Source organism: Rattus rattus, chromosome 3, assembly GCF_011064425.1.
Source record: "Rattus rattus isolate New Zealand chromosome 3, Rrattus_CSIRO_v1, whole genome shotgun sequence".
Taxonomy (NCBI): domain Eukaryota; kingdom Metazoa; phylum Chordata; class Mammalia; order Rodentia; family Muridae; genus Rattus; species Rattus rattus.
In genome coordinates, this window is record NC_046156.1 from 36,987,060 (window position 1) to 37,001,155 (window position 14,096).

The 14,096-nt window shown below is 44.8% G+C and overlaps 1 protein-coding gene across 1 annotated transcript in view; it reads right to left on the bottom strand.

Moving 5' to 3' along the window:
- Pde5a (phosphodiesterase 5A) overlaps positions 1-14,096 on the bottom strand; it is a 137,620-nt gene that overhangs the window by 30,650 nt on the left and 92,874 nt on the right. Inside the window, exons 12-14 of the mRNA XM_032897379.1 lie at positions 12,911-13,057; positions 8,424-8,549; positions 6,324-6,418 (exon numbers count right to left, since the gene is read on the bottom strand). Of these exons, the coding sequence (XP_032753270.1) occupies positions 6,324-6,418; positions 8,424-8,549; positions 12,911-13,057 (368 nt within the window). The remainder of the gene's footprint in view (positions 1-6,323; positions 6,419-8,423; positions 8,550-12,910; positions 13,058-14,096) is intronic.

Genomic DNA, 14,096 nt, shown 5'->3' on the forward strand with positions numbered 1-14,096 from the left:
GAAATGTGAAAACACAGGGTGTGAGGAGTAAGCCCGGCCCTGGGCACAGCCTTGTACCACCCCACGATACCTGGTACTGGATTAGTTTCAGGTTCAGGACTGCAACTGTCTTAAAAGTCTAGAACAAATCTGGGTTGCCCTTTCCTCTGAAACAATGTTTGAGCAGAAGGCCAGCTTATTTATGTGTGCCTACATAAAAGGAAAAAGTTCACTGAGACGGGATCCACAGGGTCCCAAGGTGTCATGCCTGTGTGCGTGTGCGTGTGCGTGTGCGTGTGCATGTGCGTGTGTGTGAAGTGGGAGGTAGGAAAGCAGGAAGGAGAGAGATGAGTCACAGGGTTGTTTGAGAGCAGGACAGCCCGCAAGCTTTCTGGGCTGACCTTGGGAGAAGCATCGAAGACTTCCTGCTGGGTGAATTGCGGGGGAAGGGTATTCATTGCACTGTTTACTGTATGTGTGGGACAGTAGTCACCAAAGGACCTCTGATGCATGACAGGAAGCCTTCCACTTCATTTCTCATGACCCTTCACTTGTGAAACGCCACACTTTCCACCATTCCTTCAAGACACAGAAGGATCCTGTAACTTGTTCCTCTTAAAATGTGTAGGAATGGATGGGGCTTGTGAGTTGCAAAGCCCTACGATCATGTGCTAAAACGATGAACAGTTTGCTATTTCCTCACCAGAGTGTTGTTTTCCATTTTATTTGTTCATATAAAAAAAATGATACTCTGAGGTAAGAAGATATCAAAACAATTGGCTAGAGTGCAAACCAGACAGATGCCTGTCAGAAAACACAAGCTGGAGATAAAGCCTTTAGAGTGTGGTGTGAGTTGCCTGTTCCTATTGAAGGGGTCACTCGTCTTAATGCCGATTTAATGTTCTATCTGTGTAACCTGTCCCAGGCTTGTTCTTCTTCGCTCCTCCTTCACTTAATGATCAGAAGCTGTGCTCAACGTAGGAGATTGGGCAGACGGTGAACCAAATTGCATGAACAGATTTGTTGGAAGGGTTTGCTGTGATGCGTGGACTACCTGGGGTCAGTTAGGGCACTGTGGCACACTTGGAAGGGCTCAAAGGAAGTGGGGGAGAGGTGTCTGCTGGCTGTTCTGGAGTTAGATCACAAGGAAGCTGGCAGGAATACGTCCTGCAGCGAGCAGGCTCAGGTGAGGAGGGCTGATAACCTCTCTTCTGAATCTTTCCATGGACTCTCTATTCTCCTCTGCTCCCCCATGTTGAAGCCAACTTTACCAGTACAATGGGCACCTCCCTCGTCCAATTCAGGCATAATAAAAGGAAAAGCTTTTAGGTGTCTGTCATTTTCACTTACACAACAAGTAAAGTGCACAAAAGCAGGGTGCGACACTGGGGAAACTGAGGCTGGAGGAGCTTTAGTTAGAGGCCAGCCTAGGATACAAGGTAGGAACCTGTCCTGGAACCTATCAGCTATCTAACCAACCAACTCACATAAATGTAAGACACAACTTGAAATCGAAGCTAGAGGCCACACCCTTAGTTTAGTATCCGATGTTTAGTGTTTGCTGCTTATAAAGCTTTCGCCACACCAGCCTGTAGACCTTTGAAATCTGCTGGCATTTGTTTTCCCCAGTGGGAACAGTTTCCATTTATCAAGAACCTGCAGCATGGCAGGCATTGAGCTGCCTGCGTTACTCTTATTGTATCTCACTGTGTAAGCACTGTGTCAGAATCCTCACACCCACCTCCTCTTTCAGCCACTGATAGATACAATGTTTCCTTCGTTCTTTAACAGACTTGACACCGGTGCCAGTCAGAAAGCTCTCTGCCTTGTCTTGGCCCACCCTGGGTACCTCTCATCTGACCCCATGGCTGGTGCCCACACTCACATTGTCAGTGTAGGTGCGATAAGGCCTAGGAAGGGGTGAAGGAACTTACTGCTGTCTGCCTTAAAGCTGAGTGGTTCCAGGTCTCTCTTCATAAGGTCCCTCCAAACCTCTGGCAGAATTGAGTACCAGATGCTCAAATATGTGCATAGCTGGATAATATCTCTCTCCATCTTTCATCCCAGGCCTTTCTTCCTGTTCCTGAGGGTCACAGTTCTAATAAACTACGCATAGACCAAATATTACCTCAAGCTAGGGTTTCAGAGGAACCTAGGCTGAGACTGTTATAAACGAGCATTTCTGCACATGCTTTTTAGATAACTAAATGATCAGATAGAGAATCTCACTCTCTCTGGTGATGAATGACAGGCCTGGGGTTCAGGGGTTCAAGTATTTCCTCTCATTGCCTGGCACTGCCGTGGTGGTGCTGCGGGGCCCTACGCAGTGTCTACTCGCTGACCTAGTTAGGAGCTGGTCCAGGAAATGCAATTAGGTAGATACAGCACAAACCAGTTGGAGCTTCAGATGTACATTTCTAGGTGAGGCAGAAAGAACTGCTTCACGTTAGAGAGGACTTTTTGGCTTGTGAGACAGACAAATGCCAAAATGTGTTTGTCTCTACTTACATTCTAAAAATACAAACTTTATGAATCAAGCAATGGGTGAAAATGTCTCAAATTTCCTGTTTACAAAAAAAAAATAAAATAAAAATAAAAAAATCACGAAACCAATGTATTCATGTTGCCTCTATTTAAGGCCACATCAGAAGGTCCTGTGTAAACCACTGCCACTGTGGAATCCTATTCCCACGCTGATGTCAGTGAGCATTACCAGACTGGCGTGCTTCCTCTGCATTTTCCTCTGTCTGGTACAGCCCTTGGTCTTTCTTGGACAGTGGATTGGGAAATGTACAAGAAACAGAAAGCCTTAGAAACTGATTCAAAATAGATGTCCTGTGAGAAAAACGGCCCTGTCACCCGGGCTCCCGCCACGGTGATCTTGACTCTGCCTGTCACACAGTGCAGGACCTCGGGTTGGAATCGCTACAGCTTTTTAACCAATGACCTGCTCCTTCATGCTCACCACCTCAACATCGCTGTCCAGTTTTTCAGACCGGAAGTCCTGATCTTTCTCTCCCGGCCTTGATACATATAACTCCCATCCCTTCGCTAAATTAGCAGCTTTCCTTTGGCCTCCTCCCCCTCTACTCGGTGTGATTGGCGGCTTATCACTGGCTTCTTGGGGTAGTTTTCTGATTGAGCTCTGTGGTTCTAATGTCGACCTAATGTCGTGTGTCTCACGCTGTGACTTCTTCCTAGGCAATGTCCTTATTGCCCATGGCAACAGTTCCGTTTTACAAATTCTATCAATTTTACTACATGCTGCTTAAGTGTTACTCCCCTCCCTGGAAGGGATCTTGTGGCTCCTCCTGCTTGTCCATTTTGTTGCTGGTCTGCACTACTGTTCTGTGCCCACCTCACGGCATCCTGGAATGTCTTTGTACTTGTCCTGAAAATCCACCCCCATTTCAGCATCTAGCTGTAGTCTCATTTTCTCTGTGAATAGTGGAGATGGACTAGACTTTGCTTGGCCAATCTCTTTCTCTTATGGACGCTTGAAGCCCTCTTCATCAGACGACTCAGGACTTGGTAGATAATTTCTGTCACTGTCATTTCGAGGGTCAGGGACTACAGTGTACATGTCACTAGCAAAGAGCCGAAGCTCTAGCAATTGTTTCACTGCGCGTGGAGCATCATTTGTGATCAATCATTTTATAATCATTGGACTTGAAACTCAGCAAATAAACACACATGAAGATCCTATGATATCGACCACAGGTTTGATGCAGAAACTTTCTCTATGCAATACAAGTTTTATAACTTAAAAATAAAGTGAATGTTTGCACGTTAGCTACTGTGTTTTAGCCACCCACTTGTTTCCTTTTATTGTTTTGAGCCAGAATCTCATGTAGCTCAGGCTAGCCTCACACATGCTATGTAACTGAGGTTAACCCTGAACATCGTGTGATCACCCTGCCTCTGTCTCCTGAGTGCATCGCCAAGCCTGGTTTACACGGTGCTAAGGGTCAAACCCAGAGCTCCACGCATGCTTATGCAAGCACCCTATCCACCAAACTACATCCACAGTCTCTACCAGCGCTCATGTCCACAGTTCTTATATGTCTGAGAGAATTCCTCCTTCCCTCCCATACAAGAAGAGTACATGGAAGCAGTTCCCTTAAAAAGATCACAGGATACCAGTGGGACTCCTTGGCAGTCTCAGTCTTCTTAATAAAGGAAGGAAGCAAGGAATCCAACGGTGGTCCAAGGGGATAGCCTCCTCCCCAAGGAAAGCCTTATCTCAAAGTAGTTTCCCCCAAAGTCACTTAAGAAGAAAGGAGGAAGATTTCAGTTTCCGATTCCATTAGCAATGAATTCCTCCTTCTCTCTGACTAACTGCTCTTATTTCTATACCTTCTTTTGTATTTTTAGTATGTGTTACTTCAGACATCTCATGGGATCTGGTACTGTCTGCCCTGTTGAAGAAATAACTTTATATAGGGATGTCCACCTGACACTTTAAGTGTCCTATTTTCCAGTCCTACTTTAAGCACTGGTCATTACCAGTCAGGAAAGAAAAAGTCCTGCTTTCCTGTATGCAACGCACGGTGATGTGGGAAGAAATAAAAGTCTCCAAGCTACTTTAGGTTTTTCAAGAGTTACTATTTTGTGTGTATGAAAGTAAAATTCTACAATCTACATGCCCCTTGTCCCCAGCTCTGGGAATTTTTACCTAGGGAGAAGATGCTATCTCTCCAGATGGTCTTCTGGGTAAATGTTTTTTAGATGAAAAAAATTTAATAGGTTAAAAAATTGTTTAATAGTAACTATTTTTAAAGATTTTAAATGATAAGAGTTGCAATTTTTCTTATTTTTCACTTATATAGAACAACATGAGAGCAATTTCTACAAAAAATAATGGTATCTGTACTAATAACACACTCTACCTTTCTGAGCGAGGCAGGGAGGACAGCTATGTGTGTATATGGGGTGTCCACACTGTGGGTCTTCTGCTACCTCCCTTTCATCACGTGACACTCTGGGTCACAATCATACAAGGAGCACTGACAAAGGACATGCCACAAAGTTAATTCTCCAGATCTTTAGGTTTTCAAGTGGACACAGCCAGTCACGACTGCTCTCTCTCATTACGTAAAGCATAGCACAGGATGTGTTGGACCACCCTTGTGATTGTTCTTACACCAAGTCTTCTGTTTATCAGATAATAGTCGATGATTAGAAAGGCTTCACAAACACACTTGGGACACACTTGGGATCTCCATTTGAGAGTGATGCAGCCAGGTCACTGGAGCACTTACAAAGACGCTCAGCAGTAACAGATTCTGCCACTAAAACGTAGACTTTTCAACCAAGTTGCTACGAGGGGTCCAGCAGACTGCGGCAGGGGCTCGATGATTTGATGAAAAGGACTGTCCGTTTTATTAGCTCAGTTGTCCTCACAAGACAACTTCGGTGTGGTCCCAGCAGTTAGAGTCTTACTCTTAAGATCTGCCAGTGAGAGTGTCACGCTCGACACAACCATCTGTAGGAACTGTCGCTAGAATTCAACACAATATATGGCAAACCTTCCTCTGGGTGGTGACGCTTGTGGTCTCTGAAAATACTGGCCAATCCTGTGATATGGGCATGCCATTATTTCCATTTTAAAGGAATTAAGGTGTAGAGAAATTGGCTTCCTTGCCCAGGGCTACAGCCTGCCCACAGGAGTTCTCTAACACGGTGACATGTATATACCACTTCTAACGCTGAAAATCTTAGTCTGCTGAGCACCATAAGCAAACAGGGCCAAGCTAAAGACTTTTCAATACTGCCTAGTAAAAATTCTAACCCTTCTAGACTATTCATGGTTCTCTCTCTCTCTCTCTCTCTCTCTCTCTCTCTCTCTCTCTCTCTCTCTCTCCCTCTCTCTCCCTCTCCCTCTCCCCCTCTCTATCTCTCCATCTCTCTCCTTCCTTCCTTCCTTCCTTTTTTTCTTTCTCTTTTCTTTTTTTTTTCAAGACAGGGCTTTTCTATGTAGCTCTGTCTGTCTTAGTAGACTCACTTTGTAGACCAGGCTGGCCTCAAAAATCACAGAGATCTACCTGCCTCTGCCTCCTTAGCATTGGCATTAAAAGCTTGGTGCACACAAACTAAAGCAAAACTCACAATGATCATGCAATAAGACTCTCAACAGAACCAGTGTTTGAACATCAGGCTTGAATGTGATCAGTACAGTCTGACACTTGACGTTCATTTCCTATCCTCCTCAAAAGTAGTCAGACTATAAAGAAACCTGGCCAATTTATTCTTTGTACCTTTTTTTTGGTAGCTCTAATTTATAAAAGTACAGTTCGGTAATGTAGCGGAAACCCTTTCTTGTCTTCTTGGCAAAGCCATCTTACCGCTGTATGTATGAGTTGTTCACACCACGATGGTCCAAATCATGGCTTAAAGCGGCAATCAGCAATGCAAGCGTCTCCAGATCCGTCAACTTGTTCTGTGTGCAAAGGCATTGGAGGGAAGAGAGAGATGAAGCGTGGGGCAGGGCATTCTCCTACGACTTCTCAGTATTCATTCCTGTACTTGTGTGTGGCCACAGAGGGCTCTCCAGAAATTCTACTCTGCAGGTGACCGTTCATGTTGTCATTCACAATGAGCTTTTTACAAAGGTCACTAAACAACAGAAAGGAGTAACCTGTTGACAGTAGGCCGGCTCAGTGGATAAAAGTGTTTGCTCTGTATATAAGCCTGGCAAGGGGAGCTCGGGTCTGGTAAGGAACAGAGGCAGGACAGACAGGCAGACCCACCTCCCAAAACTGACCTCTGACCTCCACCTGTACCATGACAGATGTGCATGCCAACACATCCTGACGCTACATAATTTTTTAAGCAGAAAAGGAAGAAGGAGGAGAAGGAGAAGGAGGAAGAGGAAAGAAGAAGAAGAGGAGGAGGAGGAGAAGGAGGAGGAGGAAGAGGAAAGAAGAAGAAGAAGAAGAAGAAGAAGAAGAAGAAGAAGAAGAAGAAGAAGAAGAAGAAGAAGAAGAAGAAGAAGAAGAAGAAGAAGTAAAGGAGGAGGAAGAGGAAAGAAGAAGAAGAAGAAGAGGAGGAGGAGGGGAAGGAGGAGGAGGAGGAGCAAGAGGAGGAGGAAGAGGAAGAGGAAAGAAGAAGAAGAGGAGGAGGAGGAGGAGGAGGAGAAGGAGGAGGAGAATCTACCCACCCATACATAGTTAATGCCATGAATCTCATGTTTACATATGTGGAATGATTGTAACACACTTTAATATTTTCCCTATTGTTTTCTGTAACCATTATTTTCCTCCCTGTGATAGGCTACTATATTGTTAAGCAACCAAGACAATGTGACTGTTAAATAAAATAGTAGAAATTGAATCACTGGAAAAAAATGGCTTTCAAAACTTGCATACTATATTCCTATGCTACATATTGGTTATTTTTTGATTATTTGCCATTTATATTATTTACAGTACTATGCCAGCTGTCATTGATACAGTGTATGAAATGTGAGCTAAACTGCCACACCACTCTATCCTATGGGGATCCCAGCACTATGAGTTCTGAAGCCTGTATGAAAACCGTCACCTCGTTCTTCGTGAAAAGCACTGGCAGCTTTCTGCTAGAACTCATGGTTAACCCAGGGTAAGCATATCCTTTTCCTACAGAATTTTCTATGGGACAAAACAGCTACTGTGTTATTTGTATGGCTGCTCAGACAATAGTTCTGCAATGGAATCCAAGGCTTTACACATGGTGTTCCAGTGTTCGATCGCTTAGCCCAACCCAAGCCCAGTCGTTTCCTTTAAAACTGGCCACTTCAAATGTGCAACCTATGAAAGGAGGATAATATTGATAATAGATTAATATTTTTAAAATTTATGTTTTGAAACTGGGAGGCTCTGATTTTGAATTATGTAGCAGATGCCTAAGATCACTTACTTAGAATAACTAGTCAGTTCCCTCTGAAGATGAGATCTAAGGAGAGAGATACAAAGGATTTGGCTGGAAAGGGACACTGTTGTGTGATTATTTTCTGCACAAATCTTCCTTTTACTCAGGTTCTGATCAAGGCACATGAAACAAAACCTGTCTGAAACAGCATTTTTAGAAGGGACAGCCTTCCACACAGAATTCCACGGACAATGAGCTCATTCACCACGGCATTTGGTGGTTTTTGAGTAATTTTACTAAGGAGCAGTTGACTGTGAAATGAGAAATGTAATGTTTTTCTTTCACTGTCTTCCTCTGATGGAAATATTTATTTGCCCAAGGATTACTAAATGTAACATGGGAATTTCACTACATAACCTTTTTATTACAAATGAAATAAAGTTAGTGGCCAACTATCGTCCCGTGCTAATTTTCAACCAGCCACAAGTCACTATTTGGTAAATTATTCAATCAACTATAAGAGTGCCCTGAAGATAATTTGAAGAGATAGGCTGTCAGTTCCACTGAGCAGGAATCTGAATGGCGCCGTGAAGTACCTGAATCTTGCCTGCTTTCAGAGCAGCAAACATGCACTGTGCCGTGTTAAAGGCGTGCCTCCAATTGTGGTAGGCAACGTTCTTCCGATAATTCTTCTTGACACTCAAAATCCATCGGCAAAGAACCTGTAGGAAGTGAAGCATACGGAGTGACCGTAATTGCCAAGTTAGTTACACATTTTCTAAGATCTAGGTACCTTACAGGGTCCGAGTTCAATCCCTACAAGCGTGAGGGAGGCTCACGTGACTCTTCAGATCATTTTACAGAGGAAGAAACCAACTCTCAAACAGGCAACCTGCGATTGGTGGTTGTTAAGGAGGGGCGGGGCCAGAATTCAAATACTACCGGTTCAACCAAAAACCTACCAAGCAGGCCTAGTTAAGTTAGATGAACAATGGATAATATCTCAGAGAAAGGTACTCTGTCACAGGTAGGGCACCGACTACCTTTATACAAACTATCCCCCCGTGTGTCCTTGTTAGCGTGTGCGTATGTTAGTAGAGTCATACGTGCATGGATGTTTGGGAATGACTTCTCACGTTCTCGAGCTGCACACCTGTGAAGGTATTGAGTCCCAAGGTGTGGCTGGGATTGACGTATCTAGCTCAAGTCTCAGGAGAAACTAAAATTACAGATCTTACAGCTTAGGTTCTGCCTAGCGCAGTTAATGCCTGGCTACCAAGAAATCAAAATTTGAAGAGAATGTATAAAGCTCCTGGGACCCATATGGAAAAAAAAGATTTTTATTTTAAAAGATGGGAAGTGGGGGAAAAGGCAAAATTGTTCAAGCAAGTCTTCCAAGATGGGTTTAATTTACGTTCAAAGCAGAATATTAAATAAAACCCTCAGGGACTCATGATCTGAGCATGGTGATTCTGCTTGTGTTATCAGTCTGCTTCTCTTAAAAATCTGAACGATTTACTACATCTTTGTAGAAACAAGCATGAGCTTTCCTTGAGCGTGTCCCTGGGGATATCACAAACTCAAAGAACATTGCCTTGGTTTTGGAAAAAGTACACGGGAAAAGAATGGCGCCTTGCAAGTGTCCAACCCTGTGATTGGCTCTCGAGGCTGAGCGGGAACCTCCTCCCTGGTGGTAGAAACTGCTCAGTCACAGGGGACTTGGCATGATCCCCTTTCTCCAGACGACCTTTTCTTCTGGTTCTCAGTTCAGTTCACAGGGAATTCCCCCAAAAGGAACCTTTGGATCTCTGAGCTCCAGCCCCTGGGAGCCGCCCTAGTGTAAGTACGTTTGTGTGCCTGCAGTGGGTGTGTTCTCCGTGAGGCTGGACATCTAAGTACAGGTCTCCGTACTCTGGACATTTTTAAACCGTCTAGTGGGGGAGATAACAGAACGCTACAGCGGGAGGATTTTAAATGCGAGCGCCAAGTTTTACTTTGATGTGTTTTGAGAGTCCGCGCTGGCATCAAGTAGGAAACTACTTGTGACTAATTAAAGCAAGAAAAATCGTCAGGAAGACTGCGAATTCGGTGTCTGCGTACATCTTCCACTACTCCAAAACTTAAAGGTGTGGCTCCTGAAAATGTATGCCGACCCTGCTACTGAACCAATGTAACTGGCTAAAGTAACTCTTGATAGGAATTTGATAAAACTTATGAGGCTTGGGACTTTTTGAGGATGGCCCCTCCATCCCAGCATACATGGCACCCCACCTCCTGAGTCTCTGGGGAGGGAAAAGTGTTGCAATAGCTCAGGTCAATTCTCAGTAAAGAGGCTTGGTCGGTAGTTGATAACACTCTTTGAGGAAGGCCAAAGACAGTCTTAAAGACAACTACTGCCAGGAGTGGGGAAGATGAGGTGCTTAAGCACAAGTTAAGGGGAGATGTGTACTCACAGACCCCAGTAATTACGAACTCACACTAAGCCTGCCTAGTTCTAACGGAAGGAGAATGACCTTTTCTTTCCTTTCTTCCTATCTCTTCTTTCAGAACCAAACTGACCCAATCTCTAAAGCGGCTTGCTCTGTCACTGGGCATTTTTTTTCTATGAAAACCCCCAACCAGCAGCTGCACACAGACTTGCCGGGCCTGTGTGGGCTCTGGGCCTCCCACTCACAAAGTCCGACATCTCGTTCCTTCTCTTCCTGGCAGCTGCGGAGATTCACAACTTACCTTCCCTGTGATTTCTCTCAAACTCCAACAAAAGGATCCTCGAGTTTCTGAATCTGTTTAAAATGTCTTTTCCTACCTGACTAAGAAACTGCAGAAAGGACCTGTTCCCCAGTGATGGTGGAAGAAGTGCAGCAGGGGCAGCTCAGGGGGTCAGAGGAAGAAAGGAAAGATATTCACACGTTGTTCTAATCGAGTGGAATGTTTCAGAGACCAGTGACAGGCAATGGCTGCCACCAGCATAAATTAATACTGAAGGTTTGTTGTTCCGTGTGAGACGTCTTGGTAAGGGCAACCTCTCCAGCAAGGAATTTTAATTTTCTCCATCTAAAATTATATTGACAATAAAACCTGAAATGAAGGAGACGACTAGACAGTAGGGCTGGAAACTCAACCATAATAATCCTAACGCCCAGGTTGACGTTGCCCAGAATAAATGTAAACAAATGAGGTTTGGTTTTGGTTTTCGTCTAAGTTACTTGGCCCAGAGAGTGCCAATATTCCATAAAATTCCTTCACCTTGTTAAAGTTTTATGTAAAGGAACGAACATCTTTTAATCTTCAACTCTTCTGCAAACCTATTAATCTCACCCACCTGGTAAAGCTTTCGTTTATGCAAAGGGGTCCCTATGTTCCTGGAACTCATTTCCTTAGCACTGACTCTTTTAAAACCACCCAGTCTCAAATACAGTGAGGCCAGAACTGGCCAGTGGGAAAAATACAGGGCCTCCACCTGCCTTAGAAGACAAATGTTGCACACTTCCTGCCCCGTGTGCTTGCTGGCTTAGTCTGCATTGCAGGATTCCTTTTTTTCCAAAAAGAAATTGCCTTGCCTGGCTACTTTGATCACGTGATTTTTTTGAGAGACACTGACATTGTGTATCTTTTTTTTTTTTTAACACTCAGAGAGGGATTAGATACAAAGAAAAGGAAAGTGGGGGAGGAGTGTTTTCCATGGGTAGGAATCCAAGGGAATGGTTGCTAGTGAGACTGAGTATCTACATCACCCAGTCCTCAAATGCTATCAGCCAAGCAGAATCATCAAGAGTTTTACAAAAAATCACACTCCCCTGTTCTAGCCAAGCCTTGGAGTAGAGTCATTGTTAGAATGAAGTAAAACTGTATATGTGTAGAGTAGGGTGTCTAACTCTAGATGGTTTCGTTGTTGCATTCAAGATTTGTTTACTTATGTATGAGTACACTGTCACTGTCTTGACACACCATGTAACTGCATCGGATCCCATCACAGATGGCTGTGAGCCACCATGTGATTGCTGGGAATTGAACTCAGGACCTCTGGAAGAGCAGTCAGTGCTCGTAACCACTGAGCCACCTCTCCAGCCTCAGGGAGCAGACTTTTAAAGTGAGTCCTATCTTGTGCAGTGGAGAAATTTGCTGGTGATTTAGCATAGTCAAATTCTGTCTAAAGCGTGTGGGTAACTGACACACTCTCAGTATCTACAGAGTAAGTAGAACCGTACAAGCACACATATACAGACGCATATGTCATCCACGTGGCCTCCCACGGGGCAGCAACATCATTTACTCTGAAGAGGTGCGGAAACTGAGAATGCGGAGACAAACTGACAGAGTGGATGTGCGCTGATCACAGAGCACTATGACTGACACCCGTGACATTTCCACTCCACGCTGGTTTGGATTCTTCATCTGCGAGTGGGACTCATTCATGAGAGCTTGTTGGAATAATTGAACAACATGATATTCCTCAACTAACCCCCCAGGCGAGAGTGACATGTTATTAGCCTATTTGTATTGTCGGGTTGCTAAGTAATAAAACCTTGAAGACCTTAAATGTTTAGATAGGAAATCTATATTTGGAGTCTGGGGTTCAAAAGGGTCTCATTTCTGCTCTACAGAGATGACTTTGTTTGAGGAGTCTGGCCCCATGACAGCTACCTAGGGGCGCTGGTCCTTTCTGCATTGTTAAGCACAACCCTGGCGATGACATCAAGTTACTTCCCTGCTTCGAAGTCTTCGCTGAGTCGCCCCTGGTGCCAGGAGGGCAGTGCTCCTTGGTGGCTCGACAGTCTACGTGCCCTGTTGTTTATCTGTCCAGGTGCTTCTCCGACCACCCTCCCCTGACCTGTGTTCCACAGAATCTCCTGCCACCTGATTTTACACTACTGCGGTGCTGTGGCTGTAAGTAAGATCCTGCTGTATTCTTCAACCTGGTGCTGGATACACGGCAGTAATAAAAAAAAATGTATCTGATGGTTTATCAAGCATGCTGGCAGTCAGATCCAGTTCTCTATCTTACACACACACATGCACGCACGCATGCACACACGCACGCACGCATGCATGCACGTACACACAGGCACCACTGCCTTCCTACCTCATGTTTCATCTGGAAGTTCTGCACAAGGTTGAGGTCAGTGAACATCCGAATTGTACACAGCGCTGTTTCCAGATCAGACAGCTCGAAGTCACTGAAGCTGAAGTCGGTAATTTTAAGGGTTTGGGCAGACGGTACCACAGCAGCCTTAAAAAAGGGAAGGAAATGAAATAAGGCTACGAGTTAAGAGAGCAGCTTTCCATGACGCTTTCTTTTCTATGGGGAAGCAGAAGACCTCATTTATTTTTCCTTTCACTATGGCTTCAATATGGAAATATTCAATATTTCACTTTTGGGTCTGGAATGTTTCCTTAAGTGCCCTTCTGCTAAAGGTCTGTCCTCCATCCCAGCGCTATTGGGCTGTCTTAGTTAGATTTTTCTATTGCCGTCGTAAAACACCCAAGAGCAACTTGGGGTAAAAAAGGTTTATTTCATCTTACAGCTTGTGATCTGTCATCTAGGGAAGGCAGGGACTGAACTCAAGGTAGGAGCCTGGTGGCAAGAACTGAGGCAGAGGCCACGGAGGAGTGCTGCTGACTGGGTGTTCTTTATGACTTGCTTAGCCCGCCCTCTTACAGCACTGGTCCAAGTTGGGCACTGCCCGCAGTGAGCTGGGCCCCACCACATCAATCACCAATCAAGAAGAGGCACCAATGGCTTTCCCACATGCTGATCTGGTGGGGGTGTTTTTTTTTTTTTCAATTAGGGCTCGCTCTTCCAAAATGACCGTATAGGAAGCCAGCTCGCACATGGGAGGGGGTGGAACATCTTAGAGGCAGACCCCATTAGATTACTAGAGGTACGCCCTAGAGTGGGTGACTCTGAAGCCTTCTTTTCCCCAAGAAGCTCTCTCTGCTAGGCTTCTCCCATAATGTAGCGTGTTCTCCCATAAAGTACTGTGCTAGCCCCAGAGCCCCCAAAGCAGTGAAGACAACTCCATTCCACAGTACAAACTCTGAAGAAATAAGGTCACGCAAACATCCTTGTTTTCTGTCAGTTACCTCCAGTGTTTTCTCAAGCAATGGCAAACTGCATTACACTAGGAATCTTTATCACAGGACACCCTACACTTTATATACTGAGTCACATGGGGTTAACATGTCTGGACAGGTGAGAGAGGAGAGAGGCTTGCTGCCATTAGCTTGTACTTCAAACAGTAAGCGGCGCAGAGGATCCCAGCCGTCTG